The following is a 26,042-nucleotide window of genomic DNA, read 5'->3' as shown; positions in this document are numbered from 1 at the left end:
ACGTTTGCTTGTTCAGCATGTTGCCAGTCCTAGCAAACTTTATGCCACACAAAAAGAGTAGAGGTGCTTTATTAACATTTTTATTCACTTTATACAATAACGGAAACTTTAAACCAATTATTTACACACTAATTTTTTGCATTCATACATTTATTTACAAATTATCAACACAAAAGAACTTAAACAATTCTATTTCTTTCATTCTTTTTTACTTTATATTTACCTTCTATCCCCCACCCTTTCTTCCACTACCATCTTCTTATTTCAGCTACTAAACCATCCTCTTTATTTTTCTTGTTATATAACAAACACACACATCATTTTTCTATGTCACCCATATTGTCGCACACAGTACTTTATCCCATTTATCAATATCATATTTCTTTACTTTATCATCCTTTCCATATGATGTTATATCATAGTAACATTTACATATTTAGATCCTTCCCATCTGTATTCATTTTTAAACGTTTCCCAAAATTATTATTCTTTTTGCAATCCAAAAACATTTTGCTATTTCTTATTCACACATTTTTTTTCCTGTATCGTCTTATATTTCATACTTCATTTCACTAGTAACTTGTCTAATGAAATTCTCCACAAAAAAAATCCTCTGCTTCATAAAAATTTTCATACCTTTTTCTTCTGTCTTTTACTGCCTTTTTTTCTTCTTTTAATTCTTTCCATAGGTATTTTTTTTTCTGAAATCATATTATACTATTCTTTTCTTTCCCCAACAACTTCGCTTGATTTTAACTTCCAAATTTTCATTTTATTCTCAAATTGTTTTTCTTCTGTCTTGTTCTTTCTTTTCTTTTCTTTTCCTTTATTTTCTTCCCACATGTTTTATACTTTGCATACACCATTTTACCTATCATTTTATTTTGACTTCCTTTTACCTTCCTCATTACCCAAAATAAATGCATAGATGCTAAATGTACCAGGTGATTTTCTTGCACCCCCACCTCCTCCCCATGAATCCCTGTCTGTACACAATATGCCCATTAGTACCATGATTGCAAGAGCTAGGACTCCAGGGTAAGGTGAGAGCCCTATGGCCCATTTATTTATCCACTCACTGTGACAGTCAGGTGGTAGGAAGCAGACCTGTTTTGCTGGCTTTGTGGGCTGGTCTACTCTCTCTTCTAGAGGAGCACCCTCTTCCCCTGTAGCTTCTCTTCTGAGCTCTGTTATAGCTGCCCTCTGAGAGAACATGTGCCTTCCCATGCTGAATTCTCTTCACTCAGAGTGCAACTTGCACAATGCAGAGCAGGCTTGATAGACTCAGGGTCCACAGAGTGGATAATTAGGGCTCCTGATAGGTGTTGCAAGGTAGAGCCATCTCCTTTCCTCCCTCCAGGATGGGTGAGCCAGCAGCCTGATCCCACTCCCATCCATTCTTGCCAACTTCTGCAGGCACCCAAGCCACAATTTGAACTTGGGCTGCCTGTGATGTAGTCAGGGCTTTATTTTGTTACACCAGTGACAAGCCCAGGATACCCTTATTTCATGTCATAGTGTTGTCATGACATGAAATCTGTCTTTGCTAGACATGGTATAACAGATGAGGTAATATCAGATATACAACTGTAAAGCAGATGGAATTTGCACATACTTCCTCAAGTCCTAGACATTCACTGAGCATTGTGAAAGTAGAATACATTGTCTAAACTATAAAGAATCTGATGAGAAAATGTGATAGTTATGAAAACTCAAAACTGTTATCTTTCATTTATAGAACAGAAAAGTGCACCTTTGTAATGTGTACGATTTTCAGCAGTACAGGCATTAATAGAAAGGCATCTTAAACTACACAACATACTTCATTACCAGTCCCCAAAAAGAAAAGGAATACGGTTAATTTGCTAAATGAAAGACAGCATAGACAGAAATTTAACTTTGATAAATATCACTGATTTGAAAAAAAGATGAAAAAGTGAGGATGAGTATGGACTTTGGTTTTAATTTGCAGAAATGAATTTAAAAAAGATGTTGGATTCTTATTACGGAGAACAGTCTTTTTGACTTTAAAACTGAATTTGGAACATACATGACCAGATGGGTTCTGAGTTGTATAACATACTGAAACATTGTATAACTGTAGTATAGTTTTAGATATTTACAGTCAGTAAAACTGTGCTTTATACACATACAGTGTATTTTTTAAAGTAGAGGCGGTAGTATATAAAAATACAAGGTAATGATATTGTGCCTGTAAGTTTAAGGAGGGTTACCTGCAAACAAGTGTGTAAATTTCATTACTTCTTTGTTAATGCATTTCAGTAAAGTTCTTGTTGAATGCACTTAATGTCTAATGCCTCTTCATTCTCTCTTCTTGATTATGTGTATATTTTATCATGTGCACATATTACAGTATAATGTACTCAAATCAAATCAAATGAGCACCTTAACGATTATTTTTAGTGAATGCCTGGTACCAAAAACAATACAAATGCTATTGAATAACTATATGTGTTATTCTTTCCCCAAACAAAACATTTGCTACTACCTTGCAAACTTAAATGTAACAGCTCTGTGGCTGTAAAGTTACATTTATCACTGAAGAATGGAAGTTATTAATGTTACACTTACTAATCAAATTTACTATGTTTACTAATTTACTATACTCTGTTTTACTAATGACTTGAACTGTATTCTCTTACAGTACTGACTACAGATACTGTATTTGTTTTATTTACTAATTACAGGTACGTACTATATTCCATTTCCTAATCCCGTGTATAAAGATTTTAGCGATGTACTGTGTTCCTTTTTTCTAACTACAGGTACTTTGTTTTATTTATTGATTAGCTGTATTATATTCCATTTATTAATCGTATGAACTATTTTTCAGTGTCATGTACTATGTACCATTCACACATGCATGTGCTATGCTTTATTTATTAATTTCATCGGTTATGTTCCATTTCCTATTTATTTTTATTTCATGTATTTGTTTTGTTTCTTGACTAGGATAGTCCAGCTGGGACAGAAAAGACCCTTTTTTCAGAGGAGGCCTGGGGAGAAAAGCTCCAAAAAAGAGAAAAATAAATACACACACACACACACACACACACACACACACACACACACACACACACACACACACACACACACACACACATACATCTGTGGTGTCGGCATCCTATCAAAATGACAGAAAGCTGACACCTGGAAGATCGACATCAAAATTTCGACATAAACAAATATCGACATGTTCTGTGTATGCTCTGTGGACTGCCCAAATGTGGACTAAACCAACAAGTGTTTTTGCAGGAAACAAGCCCTCCTGCACCACCCAGATAATTAACCACCCTGTTAATTATATATACTAAGTCTGACACTGCACAATTCCCAAAGAAAGGAAATATTACCCTACCCTAGGATTATTAATTTTGCACTCCTGTCATCCACCTGTCTGTGTCAACCAAACGGTATCAACTTTCTGGATGTCAGCATTGCCCAACACTAGCATACGTATGTGTATGTGTTTGTATATACATAAATGCATATATATATATATATATATATATATATATATATATATATATATATTCCTTAGGGTGTATGATATCTCCAACCCTTAAGGAAAAACATTAAACCACAGGCAAACAGGTGCTTCTTGAGCATCAGATTTGCTGGTTGAGCCTTCTTAAAACCAGGAAAAAAGAAATGTGAACTGTAGAACAATCTCACTTGAGACTCCAGAGTAATTAAGCACTTATAACTTGTTTAGAGATCGATACTTCTTTATAGAAAAATAAAAATATATGAAACAGATCAGCAATTTCACCCTTAACATAGCTGCTAATCTAATTCCAGTTTTCATGACATGCATTATTTATATACTTTAACATATAGTTCATTGTAAATTCACTCAAGTTGGGGTCATAAACATGTGCTATAGACTGTTTGGCCAAGATAAAGTAGGATAGGTCTCACCTTTCATCCCTGTTCTGCATATCTACTCCTACTGATTTGTGCTGTATTCCCATCATATGTAGATAATGCCTAATTGATGCAGACACTTTATGTACCTATTGCCACTGGCTATACACATTCATTAGTACATCAACTTATTTGTGAAGTAATAAGTAGGTATTGTTTGCCATATTAAAAATGGGCAAGAAATACTAACAGATACATGACAACCAGTCAATTTATAATCCTTAGGTATTTTGCTGTTGTAATCCTAATCGCAGTTAGTCAGACCCAAGCTGAGAACTGTCTAGCTGTCCTAGTGACTAGATACTTACCTTGTATCCCTTATGTCAAGTAATGTCCCAACTTTTCCATGAAAGAATGAATGTAACTATCTAGTGTTCATAGGTGTGTACTAGGCTAATGGCCCTGGAGCATTTACAAGCCTAGCTCAAAGAAATTGCCCAGGCACCGTGCGACCTGATGTTAGTTCACAGTGCCCATATCCAGTAGGGCAACTAGAATAATCCTTGGAGTGAACTTTCTGTTACCTATCCACTTGTCAAGATTTCTCTTGAAGAGGGCCAGTGAGGTGCTCTACTTGACATGAATGGGAAGCTTATTCTAGAGTATGGGCTGCCTTTGTAGATGAACCTGTCCCACCAGCATGTTCTGTTAATTGTGGTAATGAGGTTGCGATCTCTGGAACGTGTGGTGTGGGGGGATTGGGATTTCTTTAGGTGTAGCATTTCAAGTAGGGCTGGGTCAGACATGGCTTTGTAAGTCAAGCAGAGATCACCTCTAAGTAGGCGATAAGAGAATGAGAACAGCTGAAGTTTCTTGAGTCTGTCCATGTAGGACATGTGTTTAAGGCCTAGGATCCTTTTTGTGAGGTACTTTTGTGGCTTCTCCAGGTGTTGTAGGTGTCTGGTCAGGTACATGCCAAACAGGGCATTATATTTGATATTTGGTCTAATGAGGGATGGGTAGAGAGGGATGATGACCTCTTTCTTCCTGAATGCGAAACATTTGGTTATAATATATGCCATGTAGAAGGACTTTTAAATAATTTACAAGCAGTGTGCCAAGAGCCGTGCAAGGGCTTTGCATGTGCTGTAGTGTTCTGCAACAGTGAAGTGAGCAGAGTTGCATATGACTGTCTTCATTCTGGATTGCTCCGTATAATGACAAAATATGTTATTTGCTTATAACTGAGGTAAGTATAGAGCAATTCATAGATTTATATTATAGTACTGGGAAGAATTAGGTATCACATAGTTCACTCTCAACAATCATACATACTGAGACTGCGCAGTTCTTGCAGGTTGCAAAACTAATACAAGCTCAGCCAGTAGTAGGAGGGTAAACTCATACGTGTGAATCATCCATGAAAACAGACTTAATCTCAACTTGTAAAGCTAAAGCTAAATTATAGGAAGTGGTGAATCTATTGAGGAAAGGAAGGAACCATAGCTTCAGGACCTATAATCTGATGCTGGTGAGGTTCATTACAAAAACTTAAGTGATAAGAGTCTGGTTAGGTGAATATGCTGATATAAAGGAAAATGCATTATTCGGCCTTGAGAAAAAAACAACAGTTTACAGCTGTTATTAAAACCGATGCAAGTAAGTAAAATAAAAAGTTCAGAAGTCTAAAGTGCTTTGGCCTGTCTACTAATAGGTAGGAGGGGCTTCATCAGATCAGTAAAAAACACCACAGTGACATTAAGTGCATTCATATGGTAAACTCCACAAAATAATAAATCTGTGTACATGACAAACTTGATGTTGAGACCAGAAAAAAGCAAAGCAACCGATTTAATAACATTATACAGTGAGTATATGTAGACCAGTAATAAATCCTTGTATAAATTACTGGAGGGAAGTTTTAAAACATATGCTTATTAGAAATAACTAATACTGACACATATTGGAAATTACACTGAGAAAATGCTGTTTCAGAAGGCAGTGTTACGTAGTCTGCTGAACACAGAAGGCGTTATAAGAGATCTGGAAACACAGGTTGACAGCAACCTCTGTTTTGACCACCACATTGCCAATGTGGTCAGAAAGTCCTTCTATGTGCCACATCTCATTGCTAAAGGTTTTTCATACAGGAAGAAAGAGGTCATTGTCTCCCTCTACTCTTCCCTCATTAGGCCAATCATTGAGTACAATGCCCCATTTGGCATGTACCTCACTAAACACCTGCTACAACTGGAGAGGCTGCAAAAGTACCTCACAAAGAGGATCCTAGATCTTAAACATTTGTCCTACATGGACAGACTTAAAAAACTCCAACTACTCTCTGTCTCATATCACCTACTTAGATGCGATCTCTGCTTGACTTACAAAGCCATGTCTGAACCAGCTCTGTTAGAAATGCTACATCTAAAGAAATATCAATCCCTCCACACCACATGCTCCATAGACCTCAACCTCATTACCACAATCAACAGAACATGCTGGAGGGACAGGTTCATAACCCAGAGACTGCCCATGCTATGGAATAGACTTCCCATACATGTCAAGCAGAGTACCTCACTGGCCCTCTTTAAGAGAAATCTTGATGAGTGGATGGGAAATAGAAAATTCACCCTGGGGATAACTTCAGTGGCTAATCCTATGGGCTAGGATTGTAAAGGCTCCAGGGCCATTAGCCTAGTACACACCTATGAATCTATATAGGTTAACAAGTTCTGACAGAAAGGAAAAAGAGGGTGAGTTAAAAGTGGTATAGTAGAGTGGATAGTTAAAGATTTATTGAAGTCAAATAAAGAACTTTAAGTTAATGAGTGGACTCAGTTCTGGATAGAGTTGTTATACTCTGTTAAAGGATAGTGATAGCAAGGTAGCACTGAGTATGACCTCATCCTGGTGTTAAGTAGATAATCTTTGTATGTTTTTGAAGCAGGTAGTAATGGGAATAAAATATAGATTAGTGAGAATGGAATTCTATAACTTTGAGATGTAAGTGGAACACATAATTCTCAACCATCCCGGTTTAGTCATGATTTCCTGATTTAACACTGTCATTTTTTGCTCTTTTTGTTTTCCCAAGTGCCAGCCTTTTGTTCTGATTTCTTATTCAAATCTGCAAGCCCACTGACAGATGCTTGTTTGCAAAGACTTGCGCACATGCTACAGTTACAAGCAGAAAATTAAAGTTATATGCTCATCATACCTATGCATCTGTGTTGTCCATTTTCATTCTTCTCAACATATAGATTATGGAGCCATCCTACAATTCCTCAGATCGAGTTTTCTGCCTTACAGATCCTAAGATAGAATAGGAAGAAGGCAATAACAGTAAAGCTATGGCTAAAACCTGGAACAAAAGGTTCCAAAATATCTATAAGATCACTCCAGAAGATGAAAGGAAGGGGATAGAAGGGTGAGGAGTTGAGGAAGAATGAACATGGACAAGACAGATGCATAGTTTTGATGAACACATAACTTTAATATCTGATGTTGTCTTTTTCATTCTTACTCAACATATAGGACAGAGTCCCCAGCTGTGTGAATCTTGGGTGGCCCCCCATGGAAGGATATTCTGGAGAACTGCTGAATCAAAAGGAGCTCTGCTTCTACAGATCAAATCTAGTTTGCAATGAGCACTAAAGGTAGGATCATTAGACCAGGCAGTGCTGTGCAAATATCATCAATGGAGGTTCTAGACCAGAAGGCAGAAGAAATATGCATTAATCTAGTTGAATGTTCCTTAGGAGGCTTTGATAGGGAGAAACCCTGTTGAGTATATAAAGAAATGCAATCAGTAAACCATTTGGCCTGGGTAACTTTAGAAACTGGTGATCCCAGTCTGTTTGGTGAGAAAGAAACAACTGGTCTGATTTCATGTGTAGATAAAAATGTAGTTGTCTATATACATCTAAAAGCTGTAGCTTGTTTGTGTCTTTCGGCTTTTCCTGGTTAGGGGTCGCCACAGCGGGATTCTGGTCCGCTAATGATTGGTTGTGGATTTTTACATACCGGGTTACCAGCCCTGACACACAACCTTCAACGAAGGCACTCCCCATTCATGTATGCCTCCACACAGAAGACGCTCTAGCTGAGAATCGAACGGGACAACGTCTTGTTATGAGGCGACAACGCAACCGCAGCACCACCACCGCAGTCAAAAATGTACTCTCCGTTATTTGAAAAATTAGGGAAGAAAACAAGCAAAATAATTGTTTGATATTCATTTCAGAGGCTACTTTTGGTAAGAAGGCTGGGTTGGTTTGTAACGTGACTCTGTCTTTGTGAAAAACAATGTAAGGGAATTAGGATGATAGAGCCTGGAGTTCTGAATTTCTCCTTTTAGATGTAATTGCTACTAGTAATGCTGTTTTCCAAGACAAACATTTTAAATCTGTTTTGGCTGAAGGTTCAAAAGGTGGTTGAATCAACCACTGAAGTACAACTGTCAAATCCCAAGGAGGAGAGGGATCCTTCATTGAGGCCTTAGTAAGAAGAAGTCTTTCAGAAGAGCCTTGTACAATTTAGAAGGTGCTAGAGAGGAAGCTTTTTCTTCTGAATGAAAGCTTGATATGATTGGTATTTGTACTTTGATTGTGGCAAAACTAGCACCTTTCAGAAAAATAGAGGCTAAGAATTCTAAAACCAAAGAAATAGATGCAATAAAAGGGTCAATTTCCTTCTCAAGAGCCCAGATTGAAAATATTTTTCATTTACTTTTATAGATCTTCCTGGTAGAGGCTTTCTGGAAGATAAAAGTATATATCGAACTGGGGAGGCAAGCCTGGGCTGTCGAGCTATTAATAGAATTGGATAAACCATGTGATTAGTGTTAGGCCTGGGATATTGGGATGTTTCATCCCAGAGGGATGTGAAAGAAGGTCTGGGCTGGGGGTCCAGTATCTGTGGAGAATAACAAAGATGAGACTAAAGAAAGGGGAACTAAACTTGGCAAAGTCAGAAGGGGGCAATGAGCAAACTGAGTTCTTCACCCGACATGCTTTTTCTAAGAATTTGGGAATCAGAGGTAGGGGGGTAAGCATAAAGGACACCAATTGGGCCAGACATGGACTAGATCATCAATAGGTGATTCCCCCCGAGGGAGGATTACAGCAAAATACCTGCTGTACTTGTTCATGTAGTGGGGATGCAAAGAGTTCACAGCAAGGTTGGTCCCAAAGATGGAAAGTCTTCTCTGCCACTGATTGACTGAGAGACCACGTAAGGTAACAAAATGGACCTGCTGAGTTTATCCCAAAGATGCTGGACTCCCCAATAATGCACATTGCCACTAGAAAGCAGATGGAAGAGATTGCCCCCTGCCACACTCTCACTGCCTCTCGACAAACGTAGTAGGAATGGGTTCCCCTTTGTTTGTTGATGTACCAGACCACAGAGATGTTGTTGGTTTGTATCACAATAGTTCCTAGAGGCAGAATATCTTGAAAGGATTGCAGCAGTAATAGAACTGCTCTCATCTCTAGGACATTGATGAGGGGACCATGTGCCTTGGACCATCCATCTCCAAAAATGCTCCCCCAGTGGGGAGCCATCTGTGGCCACCAGCAAAGACAACTTTTGCATACTCTGGTGAGTTTTCATGGAAAGGATAGAAGATGTTGCAAAATAGACTACTGAACAGCTAGACTCCATTGGAGAACATGCATAAGTAACTTGCCACAGGAACTAAGGTTATGGCTGCTGTCATCAAACCTAAAGCCTGAAGAACAAGTTTGGCTGAAGGGGCAGGGTGAACAAGAATTTTCTGAACAGGAAACTTGATTGTATCCACTTGATGAGTAGGCAGAGTGGCACTCTGACTTACTTTATTCAACTGGGTACAAATTAACTCTAGGTGCTGTACTGGTTGTAGTTTTAATTTAGGGATGTTGACTGAAATGTCTAGCCTTTGACAAAGATGGAGCTAACAGTTGCTGGACTGTTCTAAGAGATGCCTGGTTAGGGAGGTGAGAATCCAATCATCTAAATATGGAAACACCAGGAATCCCAGTAATCTCAGGTTTACTGCCACACTGCCATACACTTGATAAATACCCTGTGGACTGCGGTGAGACAAAGGGCAGAGCTCTGAACTAATAGCAACTGGCCCCTCAGCCAAAAATGCAGCAGTCTTTTAGAGCACCTGATTATCTTGATGTGATTGTATGCATCATGAAGATCAATTGAGCACATCCAATTGTTGTTGTGCAAAAAGGACAGGATGGACTGAACTGTGACCATTCAGAACTTTGAGTTCTTCACATATAAGTTCAGGTTGCTTAGATCCAAAATTAGTCTCTGGTTCTCTGTTTTCTTTGGCACTAAAATGAACCTTGAATTAAGTTTTGAATCCTCTTTGGTCTGGTGGAACCTCATGGATAGCTCTTCTGTCCAGCAACTTTTGAATCTTTTGAGCTGCAGCTTCTCTCTGACTGGGTGGAATGACTGGATGTTTTTTTCTTTTGGTTGGGAGAATCTGAAAACATTTTATGAAATAACTTCTGGATATTATTTTTAACACCCAAAAATCCTTTGTTATTGAAGCCCAGGCATCTGGGTGCAAGGACAAGCACCCCTAACTGCCTCCAGATATGAGCAGTCAGGCAACCCTTCAGAAGCACTGAAAGGGTCTACCTGGAAAGGAATCTTGGAAAACCTGGTTTTGCAGGCCTCCCCTGCTGTGAGGATGGTGCCTTCCATTTCAACTCCATCTTCTGTCCCTGGAGGAGTTGTTCCTGTGTGGATCCTGGAAAGACCCCCTAGGATTTATGAAATCACATTTTCTTCCCTCTTCTTTGATTCCAGGAAGAGGATAGTTGAGGGGTAGAAAAGTGAATCTCTATGGCAGACAGGGTCTTTCCTTCCTGTTTACTACAGGAAAGTGTTTCTTTAACAAAAGGGCCAAACAAGGATGTTTCATCAAAAGGGGCATTGATGAAAGAAGACTTGAAAGGTTCTGCAAAATTGCATAACCACATCCAGGCATGTGTCTGGATGGCAATGTCTGAAGAGGCAGCCCATGAGGCACCCTATACAGCATGGGATATCAACCTTATGGACACATTGGAAAAGGATAGTGGCCAGTTGTGAAGATGACCTCTTAAAGTCTTCCACAGACATGGACTTCAAGGGGGATTTGGAGAGGTCCTTGGTCAAATCCCTCTGTAGCCTTGTAAACTATGTTAAATAATTCAGGGACCTCAAGACAAAGGTCACTGAAGCAAATATGCACTTTCAATATCTGTCCAACATCTTCGACTCTCTGGATAGAGGAGCTCTGCTCAGCTAGCTCCTTTTTGGTGGCTGCCTCCACATCCATAGCATCAAAAGGGATTCCTTATCTCCAATGGAGTCTGTCCTTCAGAGATGCCAAAATTTTGTCTGGGTGTTGGGGAATTAGCTTGATAGAGTCTGGTTCCTTCCATGCCTAAAGACAGACTAGGTCAATAAGCTCATCAATGGAGGGGAGTCACCCAAAATGTAGATAGTACAGAATGAAAAGTTTCCAGAAATACTGACTCCTCTGGGGAAACAGTATATGAAGACCATCCACCCTTCTGCTTAAAAATCTCTAGAATGTCTCCAATGGAGATGTCATCTAGTGGAGATCTTGGGGACCCTTCTCCTTCTTCAAAGTCAGTATCTTCTGTGAAAGATTCCACGGGGGAATCTGTGTGCCTCCTATTGCACATTCTCTTGCGGGGAACCTCCAGAGCAGTATGCTCTGGGGTTATCCAAAGAAAATGGAAGTTCCTCTAGGGAAACTCTCTGGACACTAGTTGGTACCAGGTGTCTCTGTGGAGAAGGTCTGATGGGATCAGAGCTTGGACCCGCTGGAGGAGTAGGTACACAATCCAAGGAAGACAGAGAAATCTGATCTCTTGAATGATAAAAAACCCTCTCCACTACCTCAAATGCAGAGGGAGTGCGAGAAGCAGTGGCAGGCCACACCAGGGCCAAAACCTTCAAAGTAGCCAAGCATCTACCCTGCCCAGATCCATGCCTTGAGGATGAAGCCAGACCCGAACTGTCTAGTGCCAAATCTCTGAGGAGCAAGGATGGCTCCTGCAACATCAGAGTGGACCCTGGTTCCTTGAATCCAAAGCCGATGTTTCGGCTCTGAAACTCATCCAAATCTGAGGGAACAGGAGCAGAACCAGTCAGGGAAACTGTCAGAGTCAAAGCCCTCTTCAAATCTGACACCAACGCTCTCAGGGCTTCAAATCCATCAGCAGGATCAGAGAAGGAGATATCACTACATGGGAAATGGAGGGAAGGCTCATGTATTAGATGGAAGACAGAGCTAGAATAACCCCCATCTGAATCGTAGCTCTAAGGAAATTCATCATCATTCTATCCACATCAGCCTCAGAAGGACAACTGGAGGATCTAACAGACCAAGTAGTGGACTGTGGCTGGCTTTAAAAAATGCACTTCCTGTTTTGAAAAATTCTAAACTCTGATGCCCACAGGGAGTATGTGTATTGCCTAGGAGTGGCACAACTATCTGCTGATTGCTCTATTTGTGCCACATTTAATTCTAGAGCAATTTCTGAGAGAAGAAACAAACTGGTATTTAAGGGATTGCTACCTCCAGCTTCATCCTCTTGGTCAGGGGCTCAAACCCCAGTAAGCATTCTAAGACATTATCTGAGTCTCAAAAGAGATTCCAAACCCAATCTCTGAAGACTTCTTCTCCCACCATAGCTTCATCAGATCCTCCTCAGAAGATTCAAAGAACTTCAGATCTGGTAACATCAGATCCTAAAAGGAAACCATTGGATCCTAAATCTTTGGACCAGATTGTCATACTGGAAAAAATTCCCAAACAGCACTTGGATCCAAAAACCTTGGATCTGACCACCACTTAGGTTCATAAGTGTTTACTAGGCTAATGACTGTAAGGGGTTTTGTAAGTCTAGCCATGCACCCCAAGTCTCTGACAAGTTCTGGTACCCTTGATAAGTGTAAGCAGGGGCTTGGGAGGTGAAACATTTACAAGCAAGTTCCTGGGAAATGAACCATTTACAGGCTGCCTGTGTCCATTAGAGACATAGGTGCCAAATCAGGGGTGAATTTCATGTTCCCCATCCAATTGCCCAAGTTACAGTTGAATTGGGTTAAGGAGGAAGTCTGTTTCACATGGATGGGAAGCCTGTTCCAGAGAAGGGGTAGTTGCTGGGATATATACCTGTCTCGCCAGCAGGTCCTATTTATTATCACAGCCAAGGTTTAAGTCTTTAGAATGGGTAATTCTGGTGTTTTTCATTTTGTGGATATGCAGGAGGTCCATTAGAGTGGGGTCTGACAATGCCTTGTATGCTCTGTATTCTTTTAGTGAGGAACCTCTGTGGATGTTCCAGCTGTTGGATATGCCTGGTAAGGTACATATCAAAGGGGGCATTGTACTCAATGATAGGTCTGATGATTGCCAAATATAGTGGAACAATGACTTCCTTAGACCTAGATGCCATACCTTTGTTTATAAATTGTACAACATAGAATGATTTCCACACTTTAGACACGTGATGGTCAAAGGCTGATGTCAAAGAGTGGATTACTGTCTATGTGTGCCCCCAAGTCCTGACTACTGGGTCATCTCATAGGGGTACATTGTCAATATGATAATTATCGAGGTGGATGACATCCTGAAGAATAATATTATGCATTTCTTGGCATTTAGTTTTAGTCTATGGCTTTGGCACCATTTGTTTGTCTGTGTCAGCCCTTCCTGGAGAACATTTGTGTTGGTGGGCATTTCAATGACAGTTCCTAATTTGCAATCATCTACAAAGTTAGTCAGGCAGAGGCCATTGACATTGGCCTTAACTTCAGAGACATAAATGCCAAAAAAGAGTGGCCCCAGGACAGATCCCTGAGGGCAATTCGCACATTTGAGCAGCTTTCTGTTTTTTTTTTTTTATCCCAGGATTTTGGGTTTGGCTATTTCCAAGCAAACCAACTCATCCTGGATATCTAAGGCCATTTCCTTTTGTTATCCATTTCATGGCAATGTGTTCATCTGTAAAAGCAGTTTCTTCTAGGGTAGCTGTCTCCTCTGGTGCCTTTTTCAAGGGCTTGGACACTAATTCCATCCTTGAGGCTACTACTTGAACCTCTGTTCATACTATTACTAAACACTATAAATCGAATGTTATTTCCAAGGCCAGGGCTGGTTTTGCCAGGGCTGTTCTGCATGGGCTTGTACAGCCTCTTTTGTGACTTCCTCCTCCCAGCCTTCTTCTTAACTCTTGACTGTCACTTATGTAAAGAATACTGCAACAATGATATGGAATAACATAGTACAGTTGTGTAAAATCTTACCATAACAGTAGATGTTCTTCTCTTCACTGTTGCAGTATTCAGTCCCTCCCTCCACCCCCCCTTCCTATCTCATCCCTCTGATTTTGTTGCCCTCCTAGCCAAGGGGCTCTTGCTTCCTTTTTCCTTTTGTCTTTTTTCCTTCTGGATGTACATGTTTTCTTTTGTCCCTGAGGGTATTCTTTTCCTCCTGGGGCAAATCAGTTCTGAGTGTTTGCGTCTGCATGTCACCTTTATGCCCTTTACCTTACATGGGGAGAATACATGTGACGTACAGTACCTATAAAATCTAAAGGCTTTGTTATTCTGGCTGGACAATGGAATGTCCTTGGCAGGAGATCCCGTATGTAAAAAATATTGTAAAATAGAAGAAAAGGACATGTACTGTTATGGTAAAATTTTACACAGCTGTACTTTTGTTTAATACCAATGCTAAAAGTAGAGAAAGTATATACATTCATAGGTGATTACTAGGCTAACAGCCCTATGGGGCCCTTTAAGCCTGTCTATATTTTCCCATTTTTAAATGACGGGATTTAGGTGGCACAGCATTTATAAGCTGCCTCTGTCCAGCAGGGGCATAGATGTCTGTCCAGAGATAAATTTCCAAATTTTCATCCATTGGTCCAGGTTGCTTCTGAATAGAGTCATGGACGAACTCTACTTCACATGGATGGGAAGCCTGTTCCTGAGTAGGGGGAGTCTCTGAGACACATACCTGTCTGATTTCAGAAAGTAAATCTCATGCCAGGAACATATCAATAAAAAATGTATACAATACTTTAACAGCAAACAAGCAAAACTTTAGGGCTTAACCCTACCTCAATGCAAATTCATTAAATCATTCATTGTTCCACATTTAAATAACATCATATGACACAACCCACCAATGACCTTATATAAATAATCAATTAACCATCAACTTAATAAAACAAGCAATCTTATAAAATATATACATATATAAAAAGAATCACTAAACATAAGAACGTACAATATAGGAATATAAAGAATTCTTTATCTATATTGCATTTGTTTCTTCACTAAAATTGTTTTTATATTAATTATATCATTAATGCCTGGGTAAATATCTGTGCTTAACCTTATTATCCATTCATATTCTCTCATATCGAGAGCATTATTAATACTATCTCCTCTAATATTTTTATTAATTACATCAATAACCCCGAATTTAAACTCATGACCTTATGGATGTGCAGCAAGTCCATCAGTACTGGATCAGATGATGTCCTGCCAATCAGGAACAGATCACCTCTCAATAGTCTGTAGGAGACTGAGTAAAAAGATAAGGCTTTGTGGTCAGTCTGTGTATTCCATGGGGGTTAACACCTTGTATTATTTTGCAAGGAACATCTGTGGGTGTTCCAGTTGTTACTTATGACTGATCTGGTACATATCGAAGGGAGCATTGTACTCAATGAATGGCCTAATAAGGGCTGAGTATACCTGGACAATGACATCCTTGGACTTGGATGCCATAGCCTTTCTTATAAGTTGCATAATATGGAATGGTCTCCTTATAGCAGCAGATAAAAGATGGCCAAAGGCCAAGTCACTGTCCACATATGTTCATAAGTCCCTAACCATTGGGTCTAATCTTGGTTATATATTATTTATCAAAGGAACAAAGAAGATTACTAGACTATTGACCCAGAGGTAATTTTAAGCCTAGCTGTTTCAACCCAATGTAATACTGTAGAGGTATTTGTCAATTGTCAATACCCAAGATTCCATTCAGTGATGACTGCAAACGAAATTTAGGCTCCTCACTTGGGTTTATGTGGTAACTTCCTGGAGAGACTGACTTTCCAAAGGATACTAGTATACATTTTTTGGTTTCAGTTTTGGACCATGAATCTGGTGCCAATTATTAGTTTGCAACAAACCCTCTTGGAGGATATTATTGTCCTTGGGAGATTCTGTGATTATGATGAGCTTGCAGTTGTCCGCAAGCATGGCCAACCATAGACCTTTGACATTAGCTTTGACTTCTGAAAAGTAGATGCCAAAAAGAAGCTACCTCAACACTGAGCCATGAGGAACTCCTCTAGTGAATGACCTTTTTGTGGAGGTATAACCCCCTATCCTGATTTCCTATGTCCTGTCTGTGAGCCAGGTGGCTATCCAAAGGGGTGACTTGAGAGTTTACTCCTACTTTCATGAATTTGCCAACAATGCCCATATGAGGAATAGCACTGAATGCTTTTAACAGGTCAAGATAGGCAGTACGTACTGTTTTGCCCATGATCAAAGCTTTGGTGACTTTCTTGAAAATGTCCACCAGGATAAGTAGGAATGATCTGCCTTTCATGAAGTCAGACTGTGTTGGATTCCATGTTTGAAGGTTTCCTATGTCTACATTTATAATATCCATGATTCTTTCCATGGCTTTACATATGAGATAAGTCAGACTTATGGGTCTGTAGTTGTTTGGGTCAAAAGATGGCCCATCCTTGTGCAGAGGGATAACTGTTGCAGTCCTCCATTTGCTAGGTTTTAAGCCAGATAGGAGGCTATGGTTGAATAGTTATTTTAGAGGGCTTGATAGGTTATGTTTCATGCTATTCAGGAGGCATCTTGGGATATTATCTCGACCCATAAAAGCATAATTTAATTTTTTTTGCCTTGGAGAGTGCATTGAGGACTTCTTCACTAGTGATGGGGGGGGTTATGGTCAAGGATATTGTTTCACAGGTGTCAGGAGTAGGGGAAAGCCAGGTGAAATTGGAGATAAATGTATCAGCCAGTAGATTTGCTTTATTTTCAGGCTCCATATGGATGGTTCCATTTACAATTGCTTCAACACACATTTGTGTATTACTTTGGGCTGTGGATATAGCTGAAGAAGGCCTTCTGGCTGTCCTTTGCCTGTGAGGCTGTCTTTATTTCAAAATTGGCTTTGGTAGACTTGCTAAGACTCAGAGTTGCTTATTTTGGTTGAGGTATTTCTTGCTTTTCTGGGCATTGCAATTCCTAGTTTTAGCTACGATTTTCTTCCTTTTGTTATACAACTTGCTGAAGTTGGGATTCTGTCAGAGTGGCTTGTTCTTTGATAGTCCTGTGCTTGTTTCAGGTTGGTTCAGCTGTCGCATTGCAGCTGTTTACATGGTGGTATATGGTCTCTGTGAACAATTCCGCATGGACAGCACAGTTTATGTGATTTGGGGGGCTTGAAATTTTGTGAGGGCATCGCTCAGTAGGGGAGGTTGCTTTGGAGTAATTTAGTTAGATGGGGTCACAGGTTCTAATTTAATTTGAAAGGATATAGCATTATGGTTTGACCTGACAATTATGATTCCCCGTGTTTATAAGGATCAGGTCAAGTATGCTGGCACCCCTAGGGTATGTATGGATTAACTGGTCAAGTAGTTGTGCTGACAAAGTCCATGCATCTTTGGGCCTGTGTATTGGAAGTTGTGTATGTTCCCAGTTTATAGTAGGGATACTTAGAATATAGTGTTGTGTTCAGTTCAGACCAACTCCAGTTCATTTAGGTATGCAGTATGAGCATCTTGGGTCACTGAAGGGGACTAAAGCTTGCAGTGATGTGGTATGGGATGGGACTTAGTCAAGGAGAAGCTCAAATGTGTCTTACTGCTTGACCAGTCTAAGGTGTGAATATTTTTGATGAATATTAAGACATCACCTTTTTGCCCTTTCCAGTTCAGCAGCTGGTCTAAATGTGTGGAAGGCACTGCCCATGTGATCTCCATGGCTTTAAACCATCTCTCCTTACTACATAGATATCTAGGTTTTCAAGGGTGAGGCAGCTTGCAGGGAGTGGAGCTTTTTGTTTAGACTCAATGAGGAATACCTTTATATTATCCTGGTTTGGTTTTGCTATGTTGGATGGTGTATCAGGCTGACATTGCCTAAAAAAGCACTGTGGGGTGGACAAAGTTTTAGCCAGTATTCAAAAGCCTAAAGGGAATTGGTATAGACCATCCCTGGTGAAGCAACACAGTCTGTCAGCCATCTCCTCCCAAGCTGACAAATATTGTACTCCCTTCAAATGACACCAAAAACTAAACCAATTGTTAAAGTCAATTATCTTCTGCTCATACTGTGGCATCATCCTCAGAGAAGTTTGAGTGCTGTTCAGTGCTACGCTCATACCAGCCTGGGACATACAGTCTGAGAGCTTCATCATGACTCGCTACATATAGTTCAGAGAGGTAGATCTCTGATCATTTGCTGTGACTGCTTCTGTATCTGTGGGGCTCCGTTTCTCATCATCTTTTTCTTAGCTAATTTAATTTTCCCATATAGATTTACTTCTGCCTTTACTCTTCTCCTCCACTTACCCTTTTCTCAACTTCTGCTAACTGATCTATCATTTTTTTAATTTCCTCCACTGTAGGGGGGATCTTGATTTTTACATTTTTTTTTGTAATTGCTTTTTTTCTCTATTATCATGAATCCTACTAATTTTTTGTTTTCTCTGTGAACCCTCTCATTATTTCTTAAGCAGGAAAAGTTTCTTTATGAATCACCATATCCTTCAGTAACGATCCTTCATTGATCTTTGTAGAGTTTCTTTAAGTTCCATTCATTTCTCGCAAATATATGTGGCCATGCACCTCTGTTGTCCTTCCAGCTCTAGGAACTCTCCTAGAAATATTTATGTAGGCACTTCCAAAGAAATATTCTAAACGTATGTGTCTTTGTCACATATCTTGGTAGTTCTATCACATCGGACAGAGAAGGTAAACACAACTAAATTAAAAAAAAAGCATTCAGCCAAGCAAGTGAATTTAGATCATCCTCATATAAATCCATGTGGTAATACATCTAATTCAACACCAGAGATGGAGAAGAAAACAAAAGAAGGTGGGATACTGGCCCCAAATATTAGTAGAGGCAAATTAAAATCATAGGGGGAGTTAAATGAAGAGTCTGAATTACAGAATGCTTTGGAATGTGAATATCATGGAACAATGATGAGATGCAGGAAGACAGAAATAAAGGAGGAGAGAGAGTTGTCAGCGATAATTAGTGAAAACGACAGCAGAGTAATGGGGAAACGACTAAAGGACTATTGAGGATAGTGAAAAAATGGCTAGTGGAGGAGTGAGGGAAGTGAATTGGTAAAGGAGTTGCAAGAAAGGATGACAGAGGAAGAGCAGGTAAGTGTGATAGCTTCACTTAATTTCAATTAACTTCAATTCCATGAACACTTTTACCTCCCTCTGAAGCAGTGTCACATATCAGAACATCAAGATACTCCATCTGAATTAATGTTTCTCAAAAGGTAAGACCACGCTTAAAGAGGACAGTTCAAGATGCTCCAACCACGCCTGGGCATTTTTATATCTTTAGATATTCATTTATTTAAATCTAATTTTCATATCTTTCTAAATATCTCAACAACCAAGTAAAACAGACAGAACTCCTTGGCCTCATATGAAAGCTGTCTGCTAGATGAATAAAATGCTGTTGACTATATGTGTGTAACATGAGTGGTTGCTGAGATATTGTAAGCTGTTTACAAAATATTACAAATGTAATTGTTACTGTGTTTACTGTGACTTATAAAAGTTGGCTTAAGACCTAGAACTTAAAAGAATACTACCACTGTTAAAATAGTTTGTACTGAAGAGTTTACCATTTACACTTCGTTCATAACCCCTATGGTTCTAGAGATATGCACATTTGTGTGAAATGTGAGGACATAATTTGATTCTGTCAAAAGGCTTAGGCTCTGTCCATTGGAGGTTACAGTGCAGACTTTCTGAGCTCCATTCGAGTGAAAGAGTTAAATGAAGAATAATATCTGATTAAAATTCTGCAGTGAAGGAGTAATAATTACAGTGTGTGCGTGTGTGTGTGTGTGTGTGTGTGTATGTATATATATATATATATATATATATATATATATATATATACATACATATATGTATGTACATATATGATTGGAGGTTTGGTAATGTAAACTAAACAAATGACATTAGCCACACATCAGACATTTAATAAAACTTTCTGGAGTGCTATGTTTTCCTCTCTGTATGGGGAAGCCCAACATTATTTTTACATATTTAAGGAATGCACAGTGTCTTTTGTGAGACTTTCTGTGACAAGGTTTGTCATCCGTTGATATTAATAATGACTTCTAATTTTCAGCTACCATTCAGTACATCCGTTATAAATGCTAAAAAAGATTATATATGATTCTTTCAGGACTTCTCTGGTAACCGGGCTAGGTTCTGTTGCTGGGCTGCTTCTGCAAATCAAGCTATATAGTAATTCCTAAACCACTGTGCAGAGTCATGTGCTAAATGCAGCCAAGCACACTTTGGTGAAAACATTACCCAGATCAGCGGAAACCTCTGAGTATTTCCCTACTCATTCAGGTTGATCAGCACAGCAGTTGAGCTATAAGCAAAATAAATAAAAATACGCTAGCTAGCCTTGTACCCAAGTCGCTCTTGTTGGAGTCTTAGTCTAGCGACAGCTATTTCTATGAATCCCCAATAAACTGAAGGAAAAGAACCAAAACAACTTTTAGCAACAGTGGAGTTTTCCTTTTTTTCCATCTGCTGTGCAACCTCATAGTAGGTTTATTTAAGTTTGGGGACTGTGAGGGTTGGGGGTGGGGTGGGGAATGAGGGAAGGGAGCTTGCCCCACTGCAAAAGGAAAAAAAAAATCATCCAAGGTTAACTGAAAGTTGTTTCAGCAGGATTTTTTTTGGCAAATTCACTTTTGGTAAATTCACTTTCACTTAAAGTGAGTTTGACTGATATACATGGTTTCTTCTTCTCGGGACATAAGACCATAGTTCTTGACTTTCCCCTTCAAGCATGTTACTGCTGCCTTTTTCAGCACTTCTGATACATAAATAAACTTAGACTATAGTCTGTAGTTATCTGTCATCACGCTAGGAATGGGTACAACCTTGGAACCTTTCCACATCACAGGAACAGAATGTCAACTTCAACTAGGATAAAGTTCAGATAAGTCAAATAGAAATGATGGAATGGCAGTTACTAGAAAAAAATATTCCAACAACCAAAACAAAAGCAGAATTTAAATTCTCATTGGTTCTGTGTGCATTACTAACTATAAACATTGCCACTGCATATTACATTACCTCACAAACTGTAGCCTGCATTAAGGCATCTAGCCCTCCTTCAGGAGCATCCAGGTTCCCAGATATTTTCTGACTGCTGACTTTTGCCTTGAATAGGCTACTGTTACTGGTCAAACTTAGCACATGCTTGTATCCAAATGGTTCTTGGCATGGGATATTTTTTCCAGGACAGGGATTCTTCAGTATCTCAGGATTAGTGTTGACAAATGGCAAAACTGTCTTGTCCACGAAAGTACCAAACCCTGCAAATATAGATCACAGAAGTCTCTTTTTGGTCAAAGGGCCAGATTCTTCGCATTTGATGTCAGTAAGGCAACTTTCAAGTCAGATACATATTTACAAATGTCGCTGCCTACATAATAAAACATACACCACCTCAATGAAAGTATTATTTACAAAAGCCCAAATAATTAAAAGCACTAGTTCTTATCATATGGAAGTATTCCATTTTTATCCTTATTGTATACTGAAATGTTATGGTCTGTAAATGATGACCACTTATACATTTTCTACAACTTCTGTTAACATAATACACATGGACTAAGTGTTTTGTTAATGTGTAAGCTTTCTTTTTCAGTGTGTGCAATACAACTTATTTTCAGTCACATTGTTTTCAGCGATATTGGTAGTGATTTTAAATGATAAAAAAAAAAAACATAAAATAAACATTCACAGGTCAACATTCTGATTTGCTACCACCTATTAATTAGGTCTAAGTTACTTAGAAAACAAGTCCAAACTCTTCACTGTCCCTAATTTTCAAGGACACCCCTAATTTTGCTACAAAATCCAATATGTGAGGGACATAAAACCAAATATTAATCATTTACTCAAAAGCTGTGTGATCTAAAAGTTAAGATATACTACTGAGGTACAGCCACCTTCCTAAAAGAGGCTTGGTGACTTGATTTAATTACCCTGATATTTTCAAAGGTTTATTTATAGCACTTTTTCTGAGTTTCTATAATTCTGGTTTCAAGACAAAAAGATAAAACCTTTCATTTCACTATGTCTAATATATTAATTATAGCACTTCAAAAAGGAAGGCAAATGAAACCAAAGTTACTCTAGTTTCCCAGCACAGTGAGCTGCAGAGAATTATTATTTCTGTTCATCATTAACAACTACTATGGTAAGAGAGGGAATTTGTAGAACAACTAAACTTTTAGACAATAACATTAAACTTAAAAGCACCATTTTTACAATTAAATAATGAAACTTCTCAAGTATTAGTGCAAAATACTGTTTTTTTCTAAACTTTTGTCTTTGAGCACTCCCACAGGCAAGCCAGCAGGTCTGACATGAAACTGGCACCTGTGTCAGTCAGTGTATCTTTTGAGAAAGCTATCATGCTGAAAATATCTAACAAACATTGTCACCTTCTCTGCCTCAATGGGGGACAGAGGCACCACCTCAGAGTGTCTAGTAGCCTAATCTACTACCACTAGGATATGTTTCTTCCATGTGGAACTTGGGGTACTCAGAGACCCCACAATATCCATAACTACCCTCTGAAATGGCTCCTCAATCACAGGCAAAGGCATCAAAGGAGCTTTGACCTTGTCTCCTGCCTTGCCTACTTTTTGAAACTACTCACAGATTCTGCTGTACCCTGTTACATCCCTTGCAATCCCAGGCCAATAAAAGTTCTGCATAATACATCTCTTGGTATGCTTTATGCCCATATGTCCTACAAAAGGAATGCCATGGGCTATGGCTAGAAGTGCCAGATGGTAGGCTCTGGGCACTACCAACTACTGTATTACTTCACCCTCTAGCTCTCTGTCAGGAGTCTACTCTCTATACAGTAACCCTTTGTTCCAGTATACAGACTCCCCTTTTCCTTGAGAATCTGGTGGCTCCTTAGCTACCTCCCTCAAGGTTCATAATGTTGGGTCCGAGAGCTGAGACTGTCTCAGTTCTACCTTTGTGACACTTCCCAGCTCCCTTTCCACAGGAGGTCTGGTATCGTCTGTCAGTGGTGCCTTACTGTCAGCCTGGGTACTATCACTCACCTCTGCCATTGCAGTCACCTTGTCCAAGGGAATATCTGTACCTATCAGCAGCTGTGACTCATCTTCAGGCTCATTGCTACAGGGTAGCACCCTCCCTGAAATAGCCACATCAACAGGCCGGTCTTCAGGTATGGGGCCTGTCTGGGTCTCCCCCAGACTGCCAGAACAACATGCCTGTCGCCAAGCTTGACTGCGTGTAACTGCATGCAGACAAGGTACTGCATTATCAGAATCATTCCCTGTCAAGACATCTACAGAGATATCCTCAAACACACCTACTTGCTTGCTTCCTTTTCCACCCTCCCAGTCAAGGTGCACCTTGACCAAAGGTATTTGGAATGGGGTGCCTCCTAAAGCTCTGACTGGAGTGGGCTGCCCAAGCAAGTACTGTTCCTCTTTAACCATTGCAGGCTTCACAGTGGTTATGTCAGAGGCTGTGTCTCTCTTGGCATTGACCTGTTTTCCATCCGTCAAGATAGGATACAAACTCCACTGATAGTTTGGTACCCCTGTTGTCTCCAGACACCTTGCCACTGACATGCTGTTATACCCACTTGCTGGCACCCTCACCTTTTGTTTCCCACCTTGCTTCAGTGGACATCTGTATGCTACATGGCCCCTCTGGTTTCATTTAAAACATCTAAACCTTGATCCTGGCCATGTACCTGAACTAGTGGCTTCCCCTGTTACTGGTGAGCTCTGTTGGGGTAGTTTAGGATGCCCACTATGGGTTCCCTTATATCCATGTGCAGCACTGGGTATCCCCTTCTTGTGCAGTGGTGCCCTGCTTACCAAGTAGTGATCCCCTTTGCTTCCCAGCTCATCTGCAGAGTTACACTCCTGGTCTGCCAACCAGATTTTCATGTCCTCAGGCAAAGTACTAAGGACTTGTTTCCTCACCAAAAGGTCTGCAAGCCTTTCAAAAGTGGTGACCCGACACCCACTCACCCACCTATAAAAATAAGTGCTTAGCTCAGCAATATAATCATGTACACTTTCATCTGCCTTATGTCCATGTTCACAAAACTTTCTTCTGTAACCTTCAGGTGTTAACTTAAAACATTCCAATAAACATTGTTTATCCTTATCATAATTTAAATGATCAGTATCACACAATTTAGAAACAGCAGTTACAGCTTTAACATAGAGTAAGGGGGCAGGAACAGTACCCAGAGCCCGAGCCATTGGTCAATATTATACTGTTTACACATGCCTTCAAATATATGAATAAAACTATCAAAATGTTTATCTTCTTTATATTGCAGAAGAAATTTACTGACCTTTGTTGCTTCTGGGATTCTGTTATTCCCTTCCCCATTACCTCCATGTTCCCGTTGAAGAGTCAGCATGTCCCTCTCATGTTGACGCTGTTTCTTATTTTCTTCAGCCTCCAAACACTACAGTCTGCCATTTTCTTTTACCTCTAAATGCTGCAGTCTCTCTACCAGTACTAATTCCATGCATTTTGCCTCCAGTTCAAGTCTCTTTAACTCCATATGGGTTTTAAATACTCTGAGGATAAGTTGAACTGGCCTTTTTCTGAGGAGTGCACCCCCCCATCATCCCATCTTCCTGGTTGCTGATCTGTGCTCCAGCTGCAACTAAGGCTGAAATAATTTTCTCTTTAGTCATGTTGGCATGCACCAGTCTTTTGGATTGCACACCTTAGCCAAATGGTTCACTGCCAGCTTGCCATAATCCTCTGCTGACATCTTTGCATGTTTTCCCTGATTAAACTAAACTAATAAAATTAAATACAACTGTTGTGAAAAATGAAAGTCTGTATGTTTACCTTGTGGCTGCTGAGAGAACAAACACCTTTAGTGACAACTGCTTACAGGCTACAGAAGTTCAGTTAATATCCCACCACTACCACCAGTATGTGACGTCCTTCCTCTGGGCCAGTGATTAAGGACCCTCATTCCTCACCACTGATATCAGTGGGGAACATTCACTGAGAAAAAATAGACAAACAGTGTTTTCAGATGCAGCTCTCTGCACCAAGTACAATTTCCCTTAAGAGCACACAGGGAATGCACACTCCAGTCCTGGGGCTGAACTTCCTCGCCAGGCCCCAAATAAGACTCCTCATTGACACAGCTATAGAGTTTAGTCCTCAGCAGTGTGTCCTAAACCAAGTTGTACACCACCCTGTCTGTGAAATCAGTGCATATGATTTTCACACACAGACATACACACCTGGGAAAGGCTGGCACAGCTTACCTGCTTTGCAACCTCCAGCCAGACTGTAAAGTATATACACTGCCACCAGAACTCCCACAAAGTCGACTCTCTAAGGCTTTTTTTTAAACACCTTTATTGTATCATCACTGGTGACATAGACACATTTACATTAATATAAAAGTAATCTTATTGTATTAAATTAACAATAACAAACATTATACTTCACGGTACTTTTATGTTATTGGGTCAACAGATGTAATGAGTGGACTGTTACCACATTGTTGCGTCTAGAACAGGCTGTTAAGAATGCTTTGCAGAATGCAATGATACAACTGGATATTTCTCAAAGTACAGTCTATTGAAAGGAAACTGCACCCAAGCAGCATTGGACATATTAAATACACGTGTAATCCTCCTCATATTTTACTTACCAGCAGAGAAGCATAAATGGAACCCATAAATTTGAAACTTCTGTAGAAAATGTAAGAACTGCTTTAGGCATGGCCAAAATGCTTCA

At 39.7% G+C, this 26,042-nt stretch overlaps 1 protein-coding gene across 1 annotated transcript in view; it reads right to left on the bottom strand.

Annotated features, from left to right (window-relative positions):
* Positions 1–26,042, bottom strand: part of LOC122792954 (integrin beta-2-like) — a 1,413,174-nt gene that overhangs the window by 747,454 nt on the left and 639,678 nt on the right. Inside the window, exon 6 of the mRNA XM_044060545.1 lies at positions 21,327–21,568. Coding sequence (XP_043916480.1) covers positions 21,327–21,568 — 242 coding nt within the window. The remainder of the gene's footprint in view (positions 1–21,326; positions 21,569–26,042) is intronic.

The sequence above is a fragment of the Protopterus annectens genome, chromosome 2.part0 (genome assembly GCF_019279795.1).
Source record: "Protopterus annectens isolate FY-2018-M chromosome 2.part0, PAN1.0, whole genome shotgun sequence".
In the NCBI taxonomy this organism is placed as follows: domain Eukaryota; kingdom Metazoa; phylum Chordata; order Ceratodontiformes; family Protopteridae; genus Protopterus; species Protopterus annectens.
This window is presented reverse-complemented; position numbering and strand designations above follow the sequence as displayed.